Below are 23,535 nucleotides of genomic sequence, written 5' to 3' on the forward strand. Positions count from 1 at the left end.
GTTCGGGTTTATACGAACCCGAACCTCGGCAGGTTCGGACCATCCCTAATCCCATCCACTGCACCGTAAGTGGATATATAGCATCAACACTGTCAACCATCCAGAATTACAAACAAAACAGCTTAATTGGTGCAACCTCAAGGAATTATTAGTACCCTACAACCTGTGTAGAGCCCCCTCACTCTTTATGTTTGACTTGGCTAATTAAATGTCTGTAATGTCTGATTGTTGTCTATGTATGTACCCCCAGAATTGTAAGTTCTGCGCAATATGTTGGGGCTATATAAATAAAAATTACTTCTACTGCACTTGGCACAACCTCTGCCTAAGCCACATGACTATTCAAAAGATGCGTTTACATGGTAGAAATATGTGGTCTGCACCTTCACAATTTTTATGGAGGTGCATTAAATGGCTATTGTCCAAAAACGTAGCCGACTGGTTTGTAGCCGTGCTTCACTACTACCACATAGATCAGAGGAGACACAATTAGCGAACTATCCCATCCAGGACAGATCCAGGTTAATAACAGTGTACTGAGCTGTACACAGCCTAGACACCACGCCTATCCTTGCAATTTACGGACTTAGTAATAGTATTGCGTTCCATACATTTCGGTATGTAATGTTTTTTTCCCTTTTTATTGTCTGCATGATTCATACGTTTAGAAAGGAGTGTCTTTGCAGTCTGCTTCATGTCTGAAATGATAGTACTCACTCCTAAGAGCCTTGCTATATTACACTAAACCAGAGGCGGCCATGTTTTCTGAAACCTGGTCAGGAGTTTAATGGAAGGCTGTAGTGGAGTTGGCAAAGTTACTTAGGCCATAGAGCTAGGAAACACATGCTTAGCTTTACTCACTTGTATGGTGAGTTTTTTTTACGTAGTAGTTATCAATACACGTTTTGGAAATGGAGATACATTTTAGCCAATGTTAAGGTTGGGAATCTGTGCCCTAGACCATAATAATGCCCAGTGCTTGCTGCCACTCCAATATAATGGCAGTAATATATTATACTACTTTTGTATGTTTCCCTGAATTGCCGTTCTATGTTTCAAGGAATTTCACATTAGTCATTCCGGATTCTACACTAATGCCCGTCATATAAGTTAGATTCCTCCATTAACACGCACACTTGGCTCTGCTGAATGAGCATGATGGAGCAGGGGAGATAAGCTGCTGACAAACCTCACCGGTGCCACTTATATCCAATAAACTATTGGATTGGATAGGTAAAAATCCAACCTGTCTGACTCTTGTTATCCACAATGGCAGATGTCAGGGGACTGTCTGCCGCTTCTCATAGACATGTCATTATCAAATGGATAGGATTTGCCGACAGCTTAAGCCTCAGTTACCTTGATTCCTTCTGCTTTTAGATATTGTACCATTATGGTAAATGAGCTATACATGGTTGGTTGGGTTTTTTCTTTCAATACATAAATGCGTTTTACAGTACATATCACGTACTACATAGTGTCCAAAACCAGTTCTGCTGATTTCTCTAGAAAACCCTTTACAATATATTTCTATGTATTCAAGACTTAAAATTGCCAACCTAATCACTGGGATTGCAGTTCCATGGGTGGTACACTTATGTACAGATGGTTTACAAAGAAAAGTGGGCACTTCTAGCAAAGGTCAAAATGGGGCTCCATTATGGTGTCTGGTTTTGCTGCCAGCCCATAAGGGTCTTTTACAGAACCATTTGGGTTTTTTCCTTTGGAGAGAAGGGACTAAAATATAAGTTCTTGTCGTCCAGTTAATGGGGAATGAAACCAACCAGGGAAGTGCCCTGTGCACACAAAGATTACACTCCCCTTAAAGGAGAAGTCAGGTGAAAATTTTTATTAAAGTATTGTGTCCCCCAAAAGTTATACAAATCACCAATATACACTTACTACACCAATATACACTTATTTTTTTCCCTGCACTTACTATTGCATCAAGGCTTCACTTCCTGGATAAAATGGTGATGTCACGACCTGACTCCCAGAGCTGTGCGGGCTGTGGCTGCTGGAGAGCATGATGGCAGGGGACACTGAGGGACACAGGGCACTGTAGGGAGACTGAGCATCCCTCTGCCATCATCCTCTCCAGCAGCCACAGCCCGCCCAGCTCTGGGAGTCTGGTCGTGACATCACCATGTTATCCAGGAAGTGAAGCCTTGATGCAGTAGTAAGTGTGAGGAAAAAAGCACTTTATAAGCATTTCCCATAATAAGTGTATATTGGTGATTTGTATAACTTTTGGGGGGCAATACAATACTTTAATAAAAATTTTCACCGGACTTCCCCTTTAAACAAGAGGAGGCTACACGCTAACACAAGGCTAGTTTTTTTATCTCACAAGGCTCTATGCACGGGATTGAACATTATCTGGCACCCCTACTCATCAGTTACTACAGCACCTATGCTGTAAAAGGATGAAAGCAGATTCCTCTATTCCTTGTTTAGTGGTGGTTCCTGGTTACTTGAGTGCTGCTAAGTAGTATTGATAGGCCATCAATATTGAAGGGGTTATCCAGTGCTACAAAAACATGGCCACTTTTTCCCTTCTCTAGTCTCCAGATTAGGTGGGGTTTTAAACTCTGTTCCATTGAAGTAAATTGAGCTTAATTGCAAACCGCAGCTGAACTGGAGACGAGGGGGAAAAATGGCCATGTTTTTGTAGTGCCGGATAACCCATTTAAACGCCTTGACAACCACCTTAAAGGGAATCTGTTACAGGTCTATGCTGCCCTAAGAATGGCAGATCCTAATATCCAAGGGAGCCACTCCCCTCACCACTGATTTGATAGCTTCCTCCTTATATACAGTGTAGGCAGATGTCCGCAAGTCGATGGAGAGAACCAGTCCTCATAAATATCAAGGATTGATGGGAGCATGCACATAAAGGGAAGGACAACTTCCCTGCGCTCAACAAGGATATTGGGAGAAAGGCTTTTTATAAGATGAGTAGTAATTAGTTGTAAATGGCATTGCTGTCATTAGTTTTATGCTTTTCTCCATTCTTCCTATTCATGACACATGCACTCTCAGCCAGGCCATCCTAAAGCACAAGGGCCCAGTTGTTTGCATATGGGTAATATAACTTCAGTAAATCCTAGTAAAACCCTATATCAGAAGTAATCTTTATACTTGAGAATCATTGAGAATGATGATGCTGTTGTTTTATAGAGTATCCAATATTTAATTATGTGTAGTGAATGAGAATGTGTGTAATTCATTTCTCATCTTTCTCGGCAAAGCTGAGTTAAAAGTGGCATAAAGTCACCTAGACTCTGGCACCAGCGGTAAATCCAGAGCTCACTGAAGGAGTCATCTGTCAGGTCAGGCTTGGCTGCACTGATCACTGCTCACCCTTGTGATGAATTTTGCCTTTCCATGTTAGCTGTGGCCCTGGAGCCAGGAAGGCAAGACACCGGCAGTGATGGAGTGCTGGCATCTGACTCCAAGGCCTTCATCCACTAGTTTACAGCACAGAGGGCAGGGACTGAGATCAGGTGCGTAATATAGGAATGGCTCTGTTAGCTGTCCTAACAAATGCGGCCCTGTGATTCATGGGGTTCTCTTATAATTGCAGGAATATTAATAAAGTCTGGATTGGGCATTTGCTTTAATTTTGTGACGTTTTCTCTGTGGTGCCAAATAAAACTATTACTGAACATATGCACAATATAATACTACATTTACATAAATTTGGTGTACACTCCTGAGTTGTGTGTGTGTGTGTGTGTGTGTGTGTGTGTGTGTGTGTGTGTGTGTGTGTGTGTGTGTGTATATATATATATATATATATATATATATATATATTAATATATTAATGTGTGTGTGTATAATATATATTTATATTTAATATATATATATATTTTTTTCTACAGAACATTGTAGACAGCACTGTATAATGTATAAGCTTATTGACCTAGGACATTGCTTGATGTGACAGTAGTCCAGCAAAGTTATATTATATTATAACTTTCCATTCTAACCCTTTTATCCTTCCATATACTTTTCTATATCAGTCTAGTTCAGCTACTTTATCAGAACTAGCCAGGTAGAAGGCCTCTCCAGCCGCAGCATACTTTATGTACAGACTCCAGACAGAGGGATAGTAATGGACACACTGCTGTCTCTTCTCCGTCTGGTGTTTAATGCTGAACTGAAGCTGTTAGCAAGCTAACATACATCCGCTAAACTCGTCACATCTATGGCAATGAGTGAACAAGTGACTGTGTCTTAAACTTCCATGGGAACTTGCTCAAAGGGTCACGCTCGGTAGCATACATTTTCTCGTTACTTCATATTGCCAATGTACGTGATAGTAGCTTACCAGACATGAGTTGACCCAGTGTTCTTAATCTGTTTACCTGGATATTGACCTAAAAAGAAATCGGTCAATATTACCGCTAATACCCACATACAGTGTTTGTTCATTGGGGTCATCTGTACTCTGTCTAGATCCAGAATTAATTTTTTTAACCTGGTTTTCCAGGTCTGGCTGACTTCTGCTATCCATGTCTCTTATAGGAAACCTCAGTGTTCATGCATCACATATTTAGGAAGTGGCCGCCCCCATGTTTTCTTTGCCTTTTGTGCCCATTTACTGCTCCCACATATATTCCATTAGTGTCTGATTGGAAGGAATTAATCTGCCGGGGCCCCCACTGATCACGTGGACAGGAGTTTCTTTCCCCGGAATAAATGGAGGAGCAGTGTATTCTCCTTCACCACGCCATTCATTTTCTATAGGGGTTCAAAAGAATAAACAGAGCTCATCGGCCTTTGGAAGGTTCCTCTTCCCTCACAGAGCGTGAATAGTGGGGTGGTCAAGCATGTGTGCTGCGGCCCTATTCTCTGGAGACACAAGGGACCCTCCTTATGATGAGTTGGGGGTACCACATTAGTCTCACATAAGTCTATATATGGGTCCATTTTTGCACCCACATTATGACAGTGCCCCAGCCTAAGATATGGTATAACCATTATAGCTGACTATAATATAATCTCTCAATCAGTTATAATTATCGGCACACATAGGACATTTATAAGGGGGTGTTTGTGCCGAGGTTGCCTACTGTCACATTGGACACTAATTTGAGTTGTGTTCTCTATATATCCTATTTTATGGTGCTGCATTTACATGACATTATTTGCTATGATGATGGGCACTGATTTATCAACAAGACTTTATGAAATCACTTTATATGTTATATTTATAGGAGCCTCTGGTTGGCTCTGGATCAGTGATAGTGTCTGTGTGTCTGGTTGTGGTGGGTAATATTTTACTACCTTTGAACAGTAGTGTCTATAATTCTGTGTCAGACATGTCAGCAGATGTAGCAGGCGGCCATAAATCCCAGCTCTGACTGATTGCCAATTACATAGTGTTTTTATTTAGATTTACTGTTACAGATAGCAAATGCTTATTCAATGGGAAACGTCATGTCATTGCTGAAGTCTTTCAGTGAGTATTAGCAGGGTTTTAAAACATCAGTTTTGAATTTAAAGCGGAAGTAAAAAAAAAAAATACTCTGGACTTCAAATCGCCCCTGTTTAAATGATGTGTTGTCCTACATTGCATGCCAAATAAGTTTTCATGTGTCCAAGAAGGCAGCCATTTAGCATCTCTCTTCCAGCTTCCCACAAAGGGTATTCTTGTGCCACAGAAATATCCCTCACTGTGTTTTCTGTAGATGTGGGGAGGAAAGCTATGGTCCTTTAAAGCCCCCTTAGATACCCCCCAAGGTAAAATGAAGGGAATACTTGGAGATAAATACCTACGTGCCTAAAGAGGCTATCAATAGATCAATAATTTAAGGAAAAATTAGAATTTAAAATATCTTATCAGACAAAACTGCTTCCTTTGATCAAGCATCAGCTCTGGTATGTGGGGGGTAGAGTTTGACACATTCCCTACTCTTTTTTTTATTTTTTTTATTTTGGATTACACAAAGGAGGTGGAGCAGCAACAACACCACCCCTCCCCTCAATAAAGGACAACACATTGTTTACATATACTGCATAGCAAAAATGCATACGAAAATTCAAACATATACAAGAATGAAATAAAGAAAAGATAACAGCCAGTCATTGTAAACATGTACGATCTACCACAGTTTGGTCTGGAGTGGGAGGGTCATCACCGCACCCCCTCCCCGGTACCCGATTTTGTATTGTAACATTCCCTACTCTTAAAGGAGAAGTCCAGCAAAATTTTTTATTAAAGTATTGTTTTGCCCCCCCAAAAGTTATACAAATCCCCAATATACACTTGCACATAAAGTGCTTTTTTTCCTGCACTTACTACTGCATCAAGGCTTCACTTCCTAGATAACATGGTGATGTCACTTCCTGGATAAAATGGTGATGTCACGACCCGACTCCCAGAGCTGTGCGGGCTGTGGCTGCTGGAGAGGATGATGGCAGGGGGACACTGGGCACTGGAGGGACACTAAGCATCCCTCTGCAATCATCCTCTCCAGCAGCCACAGCCCACACAGCTCTGGGAGTCGGGTCGTGACATCACCATGTTATCCAGGAAGTGACATCACCATTTTATCCAGGAAGTGATATCACAATGTTATCCAGGAAGTGAAGCCTTGATGCAGTAGTAAGTGCAGGGGGAAAAAACACTTTATGTGCATTTCCTGTAATAAGTTTATATTGGGGATTTGTATAACTTTTGGGGACAATACAATACTTTAATATCAATTTTTGCTGGACTTCTCCTTTAAGGTATAAGGCTCCTTATTGCCCATGTTTAGGAATCTCTGCTGTGTTTGAATAAAAATGCATGTGTGAATTCAGCCTTAAATGATCATGTAAACCTAGAATGGCAAATTGATGGCTTTTGGTACAGTAAGCGTTAGTCCATTGGAAGCAATGGATTGGTTGAGATTTGCTAAATAAGAAATGCGTAGTCACAATGAGTTATTCCAGGAAAGTCAGTGGTCAGACCTTCAAGGGGAAATGAAGAAAGGAAAGCTGTACATACACCCAGGTAGATTTTTTCCATGTTATTCTGTGTAATCTAATAGGCACCATAGCAACACTATCCAGTCTGTGCAAAGCTAGCGCCTGCATCTTGCCAGAGGCAACAAGGACTTCCTGGACACCATGAACAAACAGTGCGCTCCACACGGGCTAGAATGCAGGGCAATGCTCGGTAATCATTGAGGGAGAAGGAGAAATAGGTGTGAATGGAGGAATGAAGGAATGGTGGTTATCCAAGATACAGGTGGGCAATTGTTAATGTTATCACCTTGCTCCATTAATTATGATAATTACTCTTGTCGCTGTAATATAACCCAGATAGGAGCTGACTTTTCCACAGGTTCACACCCACTTACAAGTTTACTCTCCGATAAGTCTGCATACTCTGTAATCTGACGCATTAATCATTTCCTTAAAGTGACCTATTCGTGTTTGCCATGGCATTAAACTGTCATGAAGTTTACCAGCTGGATCTATATTCATCTGTCCGTTTTTTTTTTTTTTCTCATCCTGTAAATAAGTATATATTATGTGTATGGGCCTGTAATAGATCATTATGCAGATCAGAGGTTAAGATATTTGTTGCCGCTTTTATGTGTTTATTTTTTAGTCTTTTCAGTCTCCGGTTTGATTTATTTCTTCTGTGAGTTTGCTTTCCACTTGACTTTAAATAATTTGTTTGGATGATGTGTCAGTCGGTATAGAGCGTAAATCCTCCTGTCAGACGTTGGATATCAAAAGCTAAATTTCTAAAATGTTCGTCCTGTAAATGTTTGCCAGAGCCTATTTAAAGGGCAATGCACCAAAAAGTGGGATTGGAAGATATCTTTGCAGTATGGAAGCCTGCATCTTCACCAAACCCGTTCAACACCACAAAGATTTCAATGACTGGACATCTTATACAGCGTTTTAATTGCTTGGCCATCTTATACAGCGTTTTAATTGCTTGGCCATTTAAATCAATGGAGCTTTGCTTAGATAGGAGTCTCTGGTCCCGCTTTGAAATCTTGAGTTACGGGAAATCTCAAAGGGATTAACCGGGAACGGTTACTCCATCAATCTGATCTTCACATGTGTCTCTGACATATCATTACAGGAGGTCATTTAGATTGGATTTTCACTTTAAATCAACATACGTGTCATAAGTCTATGTATTTATGTATAAGTTTCTGTTATGAGCCATCTCTTTACTGGAGCCAGTTTACTATACGCTTGAAGTATTTGGTTCTGTTTTATTCAGCCGGAGCCGTGTGCAAACATTGCACTCTATGAACTGTTTGCGCAAATGTATAATGCAGCTTCAGAAAATATAAAGAATCAGGGCTATATGAAGTATTGAAGGTAGTTGTATACTTTTAATAGCGGTCTGCTAGTTATTCCCTCCCCCCAACATCAGTGGAGAGTCTTTAGGACTCCATACACATAATTTGGCTAAACCTGCAGATTTCCAGACTAATTTCCAGACTTCCATCTAAATTAAATGCACATTACATTTCATCTGGTCCTGTCAAATTGATAGGTTTAGCCAATGTTAATCTAATGTGTATGGCAACCTTAGCTCCTATGTGATGATAGTTTTATACATGGTTTAGTGCTGAAAGCTAAATAGGGAGAGGAGGGGGGCAGCATGCATGCTGTAGCTCAGCACGGCCTCCTTGAGCTGGAAATGAAAATGCGATTTTATACTTTTTGCAGACAGAGACAGGTATCATTAATCTTCCTATCTTGTCTGAGCATGATATAGAGCTGATAGATTCCCTTTAAGGGCTCGTTCTCACCGAGGAATCCACAGAGAGAACATCCCACGTTCCCGATTGAGACTCCGTCCGTGCCATAGACTCAATTCTAGGCTGAGGCGGATTCTGCCATCCGCCCTAAGGATTGGCCTGTCCAAGCATAGAATGAAGTCTGTGGCACTGGCAAGCGGGGGCAAGTGGCAGAATCCATGGGATGTTCTATATGGATTCCGTAGTCTGACCGTGCCCTAAAGGTGGGTTTAGATGTCAGTATGAGGTGTATGAGGGCCTCCTGCCTATCCACCCACAGATGATGGTGGAGAGAAGTACCTGGCATGATGATCTTCATAAACCCAGCCTAACAAAATGTATAGGTTTGCCTGGGGCCAGCCCATCTTATATTTATACGACCAGGGGGTTGTTTGTTTACTTCTAGCTGTATCTAGAGAATGCCTGCATGGTTACTACAAATCTTCTCCATCTTCCCTACATATTAATGCATATATAGAGCTGGCCATGGATGACATTAGCCTGTTGACCTCTGTCCCGTGGTGTGTAAAGTTATGGCTCTGGTCTTATTTACCCTGGCTGCAGAATTGTCTGCTTGACCTCCTCTTTATGGCCGCTGTGATTGTTCGCTGGATCTCCATGGTTTTTATGTAACATTCAGAAGTAGCAGCTGTTTTAACACATTGTACTATTTCCCTGTTTGCAGGCCTGTGTTTGCCCTCCCGATTTTAGTGTGAATGATATATATACATCGCAGCTAGTTAGCTCACAGCTCCGTGCCTTTGATTCCTTTTATTTAACTATGTCTACAAACGAAAGTTATACTTGGAAATTTCCTTTAGGTTGCACAAGTGTAACTTGATCATCTTGCTTGTAGACAAGTAGTTACCTGTGCCCTTAGTGGTACATGGAATACTTCATTGCAGTTATTTGCAACTGGTGTTGAAAAGGTTTGTGCATCAGAAACGTAGAAGTCATCAAAAGTTTTCTTTGTTCCCCTACAAACATCATCACTCATGTTAATGGGTCTAAAATTAAGGCTCAGAATCCTTTATTTAAATGGGGATGAGATGCAATACCAGACACTGCCTTTGAGTGGTCCCTGTTCTCAGGGGAGCAACCTGTTATTAAAAAAAAAAAAAATAAATGAAAAATTCAAATCATTAATACAGTATCATTATCGGATCACACTGCAGTATATACGAGATAACGTTAATAGTATACTGCCGACTACCACAGTTGGGATTTGGGATCCACTAATAAGAAACACATTAAGAGAACAGACCTATACCATGACTGCACCTCCAGTATAAGGCTAGGTTCACACTACGTACGTTTCCGGCCGTAGCGCGCTCCATGAATAAGCGGCCGGAGATTTACGTAGTTTGCGTACAATGGAAAGTATACGATCTACAGCTGCACAGTTCACACTACGTAAGAACTTACGCCCGGATCGTATGCGGCGCCGTAAAAAATAAACCAGACCATTGTTTGAGGACGGAAATGCTGTTATGCCCGTAGCGTAACATGCGGTCCCGTACGGAGTGGTGATTTCTTCTTTTTTCCACTTTGATTTGCCGATCCAAAAGGTGCTGTGGGGTGTCCGGGGCTAGCCGAAGATATCCCAGTAAAATACCGCTGTCAGATCGCTACGTACGCCGCTCGGGAAGCGTACGTAGCTTACGGGCGTAAGCTCACGGACCCTATGTAGCCGGCCGCAACTTGTGTAAATCCTGGCCGGAGTTTTACACGTATATGTCCGGCCGCGAAAAATATGCGGCCGGACATATATATAGTGTGAACATAGCCTAAGAGATTTTATTAAATATCAGACACATCACAAAAAGCACAAAACTTTACAGCTCCCAAGCCCTTACACTTGGTAGGGTCCAAAGAAGAGCCACATGTGGAAATAAGCAACCAGATAATGTACAGGAGCAAAAACATGTAGAAGGAAAATAAAGGGATTTAGAGATCAAAGATGGCACCTTACATGAACGAACCCTTGGTGCAGTATAAAAAGGCAGAGGACCGAAAAGGTAATTGTGATTTAAAAAAAAAAAAGAAATTTGTTAGGTCCCCTTATGTCTCGATATTTGTTATTCTCACTAGACCTTAGGGGTGGGTCCACACTACGGAATCCGCGTGGAGAAGTTCCGTCAGATTCTGTCGCTCGTACCTCCGCCCGTGCCATAGATACCATTCTATGGCCGGGCGGATTCCAGCTTCCCCTGAAAGAACCGACATGTAAATTCTTTTAGCTGATGACTGAGTCGGCCCCGCCATAGAATGGTGTCTATGGCACGGGCGGAGACTTGCATGGCCGAAATGTATCCGCACGGATTCTGTAGTCTGAACCTACTCTTATAGATCGCTGGCCTCGGCAATCCCTTCCTGCATGTCTGACACGTAACCACTGAGGCCTGTGATTGGCTGCACAGTTCTGTGAATGATGTATGTGACAGCAGGTGTGGGGCCTGATTTAGAGGTATTAAAATTGTATTTTTTTTTTGTTTTGTTTTTTTTACCTGTCAATCGTAGCCAAATCTAGCTTATTCAAAATAGAAAATTCTGAAAAATCTGCTTATAAAAACTTGATAAAGTGTGAAAGGCACAAGTTTTCAAGTCAGATTCCTGAAAAGCTAATCCGTTGTCTTAGATGAAGACATTAGATTCTGGGTTCCATTACAGACATAGGCTGTGTTCACACACTGTCACAATGAGGGGCCGTTTTCATTGGATGGCCGCTATTTAATGGCAAATAACAGTCGTTATCTTAAATCAATGGCTGTCATCATTATAATAACGGCTGTGATTTGCTGTTAAATTGAGGCCGTCCAATAAAAACTGCTGTCATTTTGACTGTGTACAAACCTAAATAGCCCTAGGCTGATATTAGTGATTATAATGGGTCTATGCACTATATAAATGTATCAATAACAATAGGAAATATATATGGTGTTAAAAAAAATCTTGTATAAAAATGGAGTATACAAGTGTTGGCCGTTCTTTTGGGGCATATGTATATGTGTATATATATATATATATATATATATATATATATATATATATATATATATATATATATATAAATATTTATAGCGTTACCTCATATGGTTCAGCACCACTTGGATTACTGTTCTGAAATGCTCTTTGGTTTCTGTATAAAGAGTTCATACACTCGTCTGTCAACAGTAGCATCTGACCTTCCCGGGCCTCTGTTTACTTGTAGCCGATGAACTGTGTATTGTGTTTTGTTTGCTTCTGTACAATGGGGATCAAACACAGAGATTGTCATGTGCTGCTGTAGCTAATGGCCTTAAAGCAGCACTGTACACTTTTTAAATTTTTGTTTTTGTTTTACAATCTCGAATATAAATTTTTATTTATTTAAGATGTGCTTAGATGTATATTGCCATGAAGACAAATTATCTAAAATAAAAAGTAGTGTTTATTATGTATCATGATCAGTGTGTGTATATATATATATATATATATATATATATATATATATATATATATATATATATATATATATATATATATATATATATATATATATATGAGCGAGCTGGGACCAGTCTGTAAACTTCCAACTTCCAGCAGGGATCTGATAGGGGATATCATTTTGTAGTACACAGAAAGCCTTCAGAGCCAGGACAGACCACTTCCTGTTAAACATAAACCCATGTTTTTTTCTGGTGGTCTGGTTTCTGGTCACATGACCCAGCTACTGTACTGACATGTATGGATGCAGCTGAGCTGGAATGATATAGATGGCAATGTAGGACTAGTGATTGTGCATTATATAGGCAAAAAAGTCCCCTTTAGGACACAACCTCAAAGAAATTTTCCAACCATGTGAGCAAATTTTCTAGCACCAAAATTCCTGGGATTGAAAGAGTTAAACATCAATAGTTCAGATGAATAGTATGTTGGTCATACAGAAATATATCTTGGTGTGTGTTGTGACCTTCTTGGCACACCCTACCCAACCCACGCGAAGAACGCACACTGCCTAATCAATAGTCTCATGGCAATCACATAAATTTCAATATTTCATTGTTCACTGTAATATGTAAACTACCACCCTGCACTTTGTTTCATGGACCTGCTAAACATAGTTTCTCTTTCAGTCGCATAGCAAATTGAATTCTTATAATGTTTCATGAATGAGCCTTGTAAGGTTTGATGAGGTGGAAACAAGAAAGGTAGTGATACCGCTAGATCTGTAGAGTGCAGCTCGATGCATTGCTCCTGGCATCTTGCCATCCCTAATGCCTTTTTAATGGAGCAGGCGCTTGTAAACCCATTTGGAGAAGGCTGTTGTATTATCACACCAAGCAGGGTGGTAAATAAGTTTCTGCTCAAGCATCAAGCAATTTCCTTACATTTACATTTATCAAGCCATTTCTTATATTTACGGCTGTCTGAAGGAATGCCGCCATTTAATCACTGGATTCAAAATTCAAGCTTAGTCTATTCCGGTGTTTGTTCCAAATTCTAACATGTATTGTAACATCATCTTATAAGCAGCCTTATATTCTTATACATACTATAAAGTGAAAAGTTACATTAAGCAATTCTGAAGATCCTTTTTTCCCCCCCCCCCCTCCTTGGAGGTTTATCTTGTGCAGTTTCTCTATTGTTCTACCAGGAAATTAATAAATTGACAACTGGATGTTACCATAAATAGGTGTTTTTAAACTACGACCACTCATTGACCAGTTTCAAAAGATTTCATACAAACGTTTAATGTGTTCTTGCTTTTCTCTACATGCGTGCTGAGCTTTGAGTCAATCAGCTGCTCCTCCTCCCCTCTCGCAGCATGCTGTTTCACAAAGAATGGGAAGGAAGACTCCTGCAGCTTCATCCCCCTCTTCTCTGGCTATTCCTTACTGTTACTTTTTGACTAGAGTTTTTTTCTTTTGTTGCTAAGGAGGGTTTCGAACATTTATAGTGAATTCACATATGGCGGATTTGCTGCAAATTTTTAGTAGATTTGCACAGACAAAATTAACCTCAATTCATGGTATGAGACAAGTGAATAAGAGATTATAAGTCTTATGTGCATGTTGTTTTTCACAGCACGTTTGGGTGAATCTGCTTCACCATAGACCATAAGCAATAGAGTACATGGCTCTTCAACTTATCTGTAATTGACTGTTGCATAATTATTTAAAGGGGACAGCTTGGAGACATCAAGGTGATAAAGGAGTGCAACAGGGCGACTACAGTCTATTCCTTCACTCATAGTCTCCTGTTCATATATAGCTGTAGTTAACCCAGAACAGTCATAATACCTTAGCTGGAGATGATAGTGCTGTAAAATTCAATTAGCTTGTTCTATCAGGTGCAGAAATGTCACTTTGGATAATGAATTACCTCCATTGAAATGACATTAGATAACCTTTTTTTTCCTTTTTCTTTTTGCATTGTAAATCAGTTTAGGAATAAGCGATCATTTGTCAATACTCCTAAACCAGTCCTTTAAGTCTTAGGACAAGCAGCTCAATACTTAATCTAGTCTAATTGAACAGTGTACGGAGTAATAGTTAGCCCATGTTTTGTCACTGTAAAGAATCTGTCAATTCTGTAGGTAAATGGTTGTGTTATGTCCTTCAACAAATATACCAGATTATTGTCACTAAATGGACCTGTACTAGGTCATCCGATTCTTAAAGCAATAGGTACTATAATCTTTAATGCAATATCTCAGGAGTGGCATTAGTCATATATTGGGACCCCCTACCCATCGCTAGTTAGTGCCAACTTGTAAAAGCACTAGAGAAGAGTAGCACCTCTTTTGGACCTGGTTGATCTACCTGGCTTACGTTCAGAATTTGCATTGCTGGCCTTTTGGTCAGGAAAGTTTAACCCAGATATAATAAACTTGGCACTTTAGTGGGAAGGGTATTTTTGCTTCTAGAAGTAAAAAATGTAATGGTGTCTGACAACCACTTTAATCTAAGATGGCCCAAGCCTATACTTAAACACTCCCTCCCAAATCCTTGCTTCCACCATTCTAGGAAATACTGCTTAGCCAGTCGCTAGAGAAACACCCTTCCACCCTCAACATTTCCACCCTCTGGCTTCCATTACTTTGGACTCTGGAAGAGAGGGGTCTGATTAGTATTAAGAGACACTTTTCAGTAGGAGGCCATATTCTTAGTTCACACATGTGCATGTGACACTCAGCCATGGTTATGGTCGCACCTGCCTAAAATGCATTGGGATCTTGGTGATTTTTCTTTTACAACTTTTAAGAAATAGGAGCCGAAATGTTAATGTTTTTCCTCTCTGAATCTGAGGGTGTTGTGCTGGGTTCCATTTTCAGTAGCTGAGGTGTGCTTGTTTGAGTAGGCTTTTCCTACATGTCAAAGCTTAAGCGGAAAGTGGCACCAATGAGAGTAACTCTATTTTTAAGCTAATTTGAGCCAAACAAATATTGTGGTGCCGAAAACCCCTTTCACTTCTGGTCAGTACATGCAGGTCCATGAGTCCTTGCAGTTTCTCCAGTAGAATGGTGGTTTTGCCTCTATTTTGGATAAGTTAATGTTTTGGGGTTTTAAAGTACGAGAGACTTAATTTCATTCATGTCGTTTTTTGTTTTGTTTTTCTTGCCATTATGTAATAAAAAAAAATTACACAATTGTTGACAGTGTTGTTCCCTTTAGACTGAATGTTTTCCATTTTGTACAGAACTCAAGTGACTTGTAGACCACCCAGGCCTGACATGTCTGTATTGACTCTCTTCTAGTTATCCGTACAGTGAAGACAGCAGTCAAGGAAAGCAATACATGAATACACGATGTCCAGCCTGGTGCGATCGAATACTAATGTCACACTCTGCTAAAGAACTCCTTTTAAAGGTAAAACCATCTGTGCCATAATAGAATGTTTATATTCCTGTTATAATGTGACTGGGGGGTTACTGCTATTAATGTACAATGTTGATCAGGCGGATCAGAAAGGAATTTCTCCTACTTTTGGCGAATGTATCTTTACCCTTCAGGGGTGGTTTTCACCTTCCTTTTGGATCAACTAGGTTAACTTTTATATCCTTGGGGATTTTTTCCCTCCAAATCCTTGATCTGTGACCTCCAACCTGTTTAGTTGGTGTTCAGCGGACTTGCCGAATTATTCAGGTTTGGCAACGTTTGCATTTGACTGCCAGTGGCTGGCGAATTTTGATGCCACCCTAGGGCCCCCAGGAAAACTTTTTTACAGCCTGTGGCCTACTCTCTCTAGGGGGACATCAAATTTCTGCAAGCGGTGGGGGTCAAATCCCAAACAGTTTGACAAGTCCACTCAATACTACTCACAATATATCTGCATTAAGGTCCTCATACCTTAGATAAGAGTCTTTTGAACCTGCCTAATTCATTAGGACTAGCTAACTGTCTAATGTATATGGAGACCTCTTGTCTCTCCCCTGACAGATGGTGTCAGCGTAGGGAAGGAATGGGCATGTTACATTTTACCTATCCTGCTGGTTATTCTCCTCACCACCATTCCAGCATCCCAAACATGAATATTTGGTCCAGCCAAGTATGTACGTATGGGAAGTAGGCCAAATGAGTGTTACCAACAGAAATGGTGACCTTTAGATATATAACCCCCCACACACACACACCTTATAAGCAGAACTGAAATATCCATGCCCTTTCCTTGTCCAGGTTGCTGTTTATGGCGGCCTGTATTCAGAGGCTGGAGGAAACCTATGAATTTATTATATCAATCTACTAATAAAGAAATCCCTTCTTACAATAGACCTATACGTATTAGAAGACTGAAGTTTCGGCATGCTTTTTCTAGCGTCTGCTTCTTTCCCTATAGCTCATGTAAAAATTATCTGAAGGCCCTTCAAGCTTTACTATGCACAGAGGGCACACCCTATAATCTAGTCTTAGAAACAAAGTGCTGATCCAGCTAGATTTCAGTGATTAAAGAAAAAAAACCTGATTGTATCTACCGCACTCCGCACTGTCTCTGCTCATAAAATGGATGGTCTTTACAAATTAGCACACAGCATGTGGAGCTTCGCCTGCTAGGCGTTACAGATTGTACAGACATGGGGCTGTAAACCGCTTTCATGCTGCACCATCTATCATGCCATGCTCGGTTACCTCACCATCATGTTATTTTATGCTTCCTGAGCCCTAAAACACCAAAGGTTGCCCACTGCTTGCGAGTCACGTTGACGCCTGATAGCATGCAGTAATGAATGCTCAGCCAAGTGTGCCCTGTTCCTGCTTGTGCAGTGCTGTAATTTGTTTATCTGTCTAAAGATTATACAGTTGGAAATCCACAATTTTATGCTGCCTTTCTAAATTATCAAGTCTCTATTTGATGAATGCTTTTCCACTCGCAAAGGAAGTGCCATTATGATCTTGAAATATTGGAAAGTGCTCATGCATACAATGCGGAAGGTTATGTTTTCTTCTATGGTTTTGGCAGGCAATCATAATATAAAGTAAACCTGACCTTAAGCCAGTCTAATGCATTAACATAATTTAGTTTTTTAGCCCAAACGGTGATGTATATATTACACACTCATTCATTCAGACTTGACTGATTGAAGAAAAAAAAAATCTAATGGCTGACATGTCATCACTGCATGCCGGGAGAGGTTGTCATTAAGAGAACTTTACAGTATTTGCGCTGTGGGAATACATATTTTTTTGCCTTTTATTAAATATTCTGGCAAATATTCTATTCAAATGAGCGGCAAACAAGTCCAATTGTGATAGTTACATAGTATTTCTTTCTATTAAATTATGTGCATGGAGCAAACAAAATATGTTCTCAGGTCTATATGCTTGGAAATCTTGCTAGGTGGTAAAATGTGTATTCCAAACAATGGCTTTCACACACATCACAATTTTGTTAAAGGGAACCTGTCACCAAGACAATGCTATTAAATCTATTGCCTTCATGTTATAGAGCAGGAGGAATGGAGCAGATTAATATGTATCTTTATGGGAAAATATTCAGCATAATTTGTAACATGTTGATTAAAATCCCTGGTCATTCTGTGTTAAGGAGTCCAGTGGGCGGTGTCACCCATTGGCTTGAATTCTTCAGCCTGGGAACATCAGAGATTTCAATCAATAAATGACAAGTTATACTGAATCATTTCCCATAAAGAGATATATCAATCTGCTCAGCTCCTTCTGCTCTATAACATGATGCCAATAGCTGAGGTAGCTTGTTAATGGTGACTGGTTCCCTTTAAGCACACTAGATTAGTAGTCTTATATACCATCCTGCAACTTTGTAATATAATTGTCAGGTGCAAGTGGCACAGTGCTTCTCAGTTTTTAAGCCATACTTTACCATTCAAGTCAAAATGCAGCGAATAGGATTAATTCTAAGAGTCACAGAATAATGAGAATAACAAAGCTTGTGCTTTAAATGGAAAATGCAATATCTGCAGCCAGTTTCCACGTCTTAATTTAGCGATACTATCTGATCCAGCGTCTTTGGTAAGAATTATCTTTACTTCAGGTTTGACAGTGTTACAGAGGAGGGTCTGTGATACTGTCTGTGCCCACCCAGCTTTTCCAGCTGCTGCTGTCTTCCAGCCACCCCTCCTCTCTCCTCCAGAATGATTGACAGTAGGTTCACAATAAAATCCTGTGCAGCCGAAGATGAGTTTACTGTCAATCATTCTGCAGCCTGAAGACAGAGCAGAGGCCAGAGAGAGGGGCGGGCACACAGTGGCACAGACTCACCTCTGTCAACCTGAAATATAGACTTACCAAAGACGCTGGATCACACAGCACCACTAAAGGTACCTATGAAACTGCCAGCACGGATATTTGCAGATCTGTAATTTCAGACACTCTTAAGTCGAAACTGTCAGCTGCAATTCTGGTTCCAAATTGCTGACTTTTAGGTCAAGAAGACACATGGTACCGTTCATACATCTGTGCTTCCATAATATACCACCTCCTTCCCCCCTCCCATCCCTAGGAGCTAGAAGGTGGTTCAGTCCCTCAGCACTTTAGGTTCCTGGAAACCTCTCTTTAAAGGGGTAGTGCGGCGCTAAGAAATTATTCACAGAATAACACACATAACAAAGTTATACAACTTTGTAATGTATGTTATGTCTGTGAATCGCCCTCTTCCCGTGTCCCACCACCCCCGCACGTGTACCCGGAAGTGTGGTGCATTATACATACCTGATCCGTGTCGCGCATGTCCGCCAACTTGTGCCAAGACGTCATCTTCGGACGGACGGCCGAACCTCTCCGACTGTCCCTAGGACCGGCCACCTTCTGCAGCGTCATCAGCTGCTCAGCCGCGATTGGCTGAGCATAACTGTGCTCAGCCAATCGCGGCTGAGCACAGTTATGACGCGGCAGATGAAGTCTTGGCACAAGATGGCGGACGGGCGTGACACTGATCAGGTATGTATAATGCACCACACTTCCGCATACACGTGCGGGGATGTTGGGACACGGGAAGGGGGCGATTTACAGACATAACATTCATTACAAAATTGTATAACTTTGTAATGTGTGTTATTCTGTGAATAATTGTTTACCACCGCACTACCCCTTTAACTGGAGAATAAAAACCTTTTTTCTGGGTTCTGGAAGCACAGACAGATATTACGAAGGTGCCATGTGCTGTCTGAACAGCTATCTAACAGTGTCAGCAGTTTGGAACGTAAATTGCAGCTGACATGACATGACTATATGGTGCATATAGTAGTGTCCGATAAGACCACAGGTCATCAGCCACTTGTAATAAACTGGCAAATCCAACAAAGAATTATTGATTTTCGAATAGCTTACCTGTTTTATTGCGAGGCCGTAGATCCTTCTCCACTCATCATCTGGTAACATTATATCCAACCATGTTTCAAGTTGTCATACAGGAGGATGGTAAATAATTTTTTTTGCCTATACGTTGTTTTCCAGTCTGAAAATGATGACAGGATAGTGATTTATGACAGCATTGGGCCTAATATCTGCATGGGGGACCACAAGGTAAAGTACAGCTTTTACTTTGCTTCATCCTTTGAGCTTGGTCAGGTAGAATAGCAATAACGTTTCTAGCTCTTCTGTCTTCTGGGTTTTGGGGGGGTTGTGTGCTTTTCTTCTCTACACCTCCTAGTTTTATGTCATGATTCACCTAACACCAGATTTGTGTTATTAACATATCAACATTTCACACAATGCTCCAGGGTCACAATAATACATTTGAGTGTCATGACGCCAGCTGGGTAACAATTGCAATAAATATATCAAGGCTTTTTTCTGATCGGCACATGTAATAGGGACTTTACACATGGCTGTCGAGACTCGTATGAAAATGCACTTTACATGATGATATATAGTTGGCTTTGTACAAAGGAGCTCTAGTATTGAAGGGTACATGTCACAAATCTGATCTCTCCCGATTGGCATACAGACAAAGCTCGAGAAGATCGGGTTGATGTGGATTAGTCTCAAACAGCTGCCACTGAGAAATCAACTTTTGTGTCAAGTAGCCTTTAAAGTGATAGTTATCCCCCTTAGGCTGGGTTTACACTGTTTTTGCAATCCGTTTTTTTTTTTTTTTTTTATTCATGTTTTGATCCGTTTTTTCATTGGATTCCATTATAAAAAAAAAAGATCAAAACGTTTTTTTAACGTACACAAAAATGTAGTCGACCTAATTTTTGTGTCCGTTAAAAAAAAAACGGATCTGTTTTGATGCTTTTTTTTATAATAAAATGCATTTTAAAAAACAGATGCATGCACATGCATCCGTTTTTTCCATTTGTCTTTTTGCAAAAAAACACATGAAAAATACGTAGTGTGAACCCAGCCTTACACTCGCTTTATTTTATCGGTGGACAGTGTCAAACATGCGGGGCTTCACAACATTTGGAAGAGGGCCCAACTTCCGTGAAGCCCCGCCTAGGTGACACTTTCAACTAATGAAATGAAGCGATTTTAGAGCAGAAAAATAACAGACAAGTTTACAGATATATATCAAATGTGCAGCATGGAAGCTTGGGGATGGTGTGAAGAACTGCACTTAGAGTAAGGGGGGAGGGCGGTCAGTGTTTTTCAACGTTTGAAAAACATGAACACTTTCTTCCAGAGACAGCACCACTCTTGTCTCCAAGTTTGGGTGTATATTTTGCAACTCTGTTCCATTGAAGTGAATGGATCTTATTTGCAAACCACACCTAAACTGGAAACAAGAGTGGTGCTTTCTCTTAGAGAAAGTGGCCATGTTTTTCTAATGCTGGATAACCCCTTTAAGCCTTAATCCCAGAGGTCCCTAACTTTGTTTGGTACTTGTGAGGTACCTTGAACTAGGATATGTCTTATAGTTACACTATATTCACTGGCAACTGACACTAAGTCACATGCCTTTTGGTTGGGGACCACTGCTAGTCTACAGTTTTTGGAAGAAAAAAAAATTCTTTTCAGTGAATGCTAGTGCTTTTCTTTAGTAGTTTGTTTGATATATATACTATGAACCTTTACAGTGTTGGGTATTTGTCATATCTAATGATGATTTCTCTTTGTGCAGCCTGTCTTCCTGTCCTTCCGAATAGCCGCTGGGGCAGGTAAAGCTAATGCACATGTACACAAGTGTTGTATCGTGCAGTGATGTGGTGGTAAATATCAATTTCTTTATATTTTTTTGATTTTTAGTGGTGTGATTTGATTTGATTTTGTTTCTGCATGTTGGGTTACTTGTTTACATGAATCTGTATCCTTTTTTTTATTAAAGAAACTTGCCTGTTTGACAGGGAAAAGATGCCAAAATAACGAAAAGATCTACCGAGAGACCACCCTGTGAGGATGTCCACCTGCCGTATAGCAGACTCCTCGATCGTTGGGCTGTGCGGTCCTCACAGCTACCCTTGTACATTATGGATCATCTACTAGGCTTCATCTTTCCAACAAGGCTCACATACCTCACTTTCTTGTACGGTTATGTAACATCCCGTAGAAACATGGACACTTGTATATATTTTTTTACATCACTTGTGTTGCCAAAACGCTAGCAGACAATACAAATCTGACAATCTCCCCCTCCTGTTGCATCGCAGAACGGTAGCCGAGCTTGTGCAAGCACGATCACGTTGTGGAGGTCAATCAACCTCTCCAGTCATCGGCAACCGGGGGGCAGTGCAGTATTGTAAGGGATAAACCCTTCCTTGCTGGATGGATCAATCATGTCATTACCAATACATGCCCACTACATGCCGGTGGAAGTCTGCAAGCGGCCTGTTATCACGTCACCATTTCCTGCTTACATTTCTTAAGACTGAAACTCTAAAAAAGTCATAAAGACTTGGAAGTTTAGCAGCAGATGCCTCGACAAGCATTGGGAATTTTTGCTAGGCGTCGTGAAGATTTGGATGGTTTTAAATACGTTTTCATTGCGGCCTGTGTGCCTAATGTTAGGCTAGCTAGGGGTGTAGCCACTAAAGTGCAATAATAATAAAGTGACCATTGAAATCAATAGCCATTACCAAATGTCAATAGCGTCACACTCAAGATCTTAAACCCCCTTACCACCCCCGCCCTTCATTTTACTGTTTATAGAAAGAGGTTTCCACTTTCCATGTTATTTACTACACTGCCATGTAACATGGTTTGTTTTTTCAAGTCACACAGCAGCTGCTTTTCATTTTTATATATATAGTATATATATATAAATATAAAAAAATATATACTTTTTAAAATAATTTATAAATCTTACCAAAACCTATGCTAAGTATTCTTTCCAGTACTGGCGCGTGTGCCATATCAGTAACGAAACATTCAGGAGTAGCAGTTTTAGATATCTATATATAAATATATATGTACATCAGCAACCAAAATTTCTATGTAACCTTTTTGTGTCGTCCTCCTTGATACGAAAAACACCATAGTCGATACAATAGGTATATACAAGTAGCAGTTTTCACTTTATTACTCTTGTAAATTATTTGTATGTGATATATTAAGGACTGAATGTGAAGTTTCTAGCTAGATTTGGGTGTATCTTTTAAAGGTTTTGTAAACAGTTTTTTTTGTCTTTTTGTTACTGTATCATGGTGCCAATTACACTCTATACACAAATGATGACATGGGAGACCCATCATGTAGAGTTTTTAGAATAGCCTAGTTAAGGTAGAATCAAGTTTTAGATTTTTTTCTTTTTTTATTTTTAGGAAAAAAATGTCACTGTTGGCAGGTGGCCCCCTAGTCCAGACTACATCATGTTAAAGGTGATTTAGAGAGTTTCTACTTTTTAGTTGTATTCGGAACACTACAGAGTTTAAGGACTATGTGATTTGCATTAGATTAAAGCTCTATATATATTTTTGGTATAAATCACTACTATTTGGAAATTATGTTATGTCCTCTTGCAGAATCCGTCTTCCCACATGCACATTTGTTAGTGTGTACAAAAGATGGAGGATGTATTTTGTTAACGTGCCATGTTCGTTGTAATATCACAAAAGTGTGTTCTTGAAAATGAAAAATTCCACTTTTTAGATGTGCGAATCGCCTTTAACAACATGGGCAATCTGGTTCTCACCTTCAAGCAATAAACTGTTTATTGTGGCAGCCTGGTCTCCTTTTTGTGATTTATTTTTTTATTTTTTCATTTTATGTCTGTGTAGCAGGGATTACTCAATAAGATAGAGGGTGCTATTGATTTACTAACTTTAATGACTAATGCTGATTTGTACAATTGTTGTAATATGTAACGTCAGTGTGCATATTCTTTAAATCTTTTCACAATATTCGTTCAATCAAAAGCCCCCTGAACAAAGTTTGTCTTT

The 23,535-nt window shown here is 40.2% G+C and overlaps 1 protein-coding gene across 2 annotated transcripts in view; it reads left to right on the forward strand.

Moving 5' to 3' along the window:
• Positions 1 to 23,317, forward strand: part of INPP5A (inositol polyphosphate-5-phosphatase A) — a 265,474-nt gene extending 242,157 nt beyond the window's left edge. The window contains exons 13-16 of one of the 2 annotated variants that reach the window (XM_069980070.1): positions 15,502 to 15,613; positions 19,673 to 19,741; positions 21,282 to 21,369; positions 21,486 to 23,317. In XM_069980070.1, the coding sequence (XP_069836171.1) occupies positions 15,502 to 15,613; positions 19,673 to 19,741; positions 21,282 to 21,362 (262 nt within the window). In that variant the 3' untranslated portion in view covers positions 21,363 to 21,369; positions 21,486 to 23,317. The remainder of the gene's footprint in view (positions 1 to 15,501; positions 15,614 to 19,672; positions 19,742 to 21,281; positions 21,370 to 21,485) is intronic. The other variant, XM_069980069.1, reaches the window with a different exon arrangement.
• Positions 23,318 to 23,535: the final 218 nt, after the last annotated feature.

This window comes from Dendropsophus ebraccatus, chromosome 8 (assembly GCF_027789765.1).
Source record: "Dendropsophus ebraccatus isolate aDenEbr1 chromosome 8, aDenEbr1.pat, whole genome shotgun sequence".
Taxonomy (NCBI): Eukaryota; Metazoa; Chordata; class Amphibia; order Anura; family Hylidae; genus Dendropsophus; species Dendropsophus ebraccatus.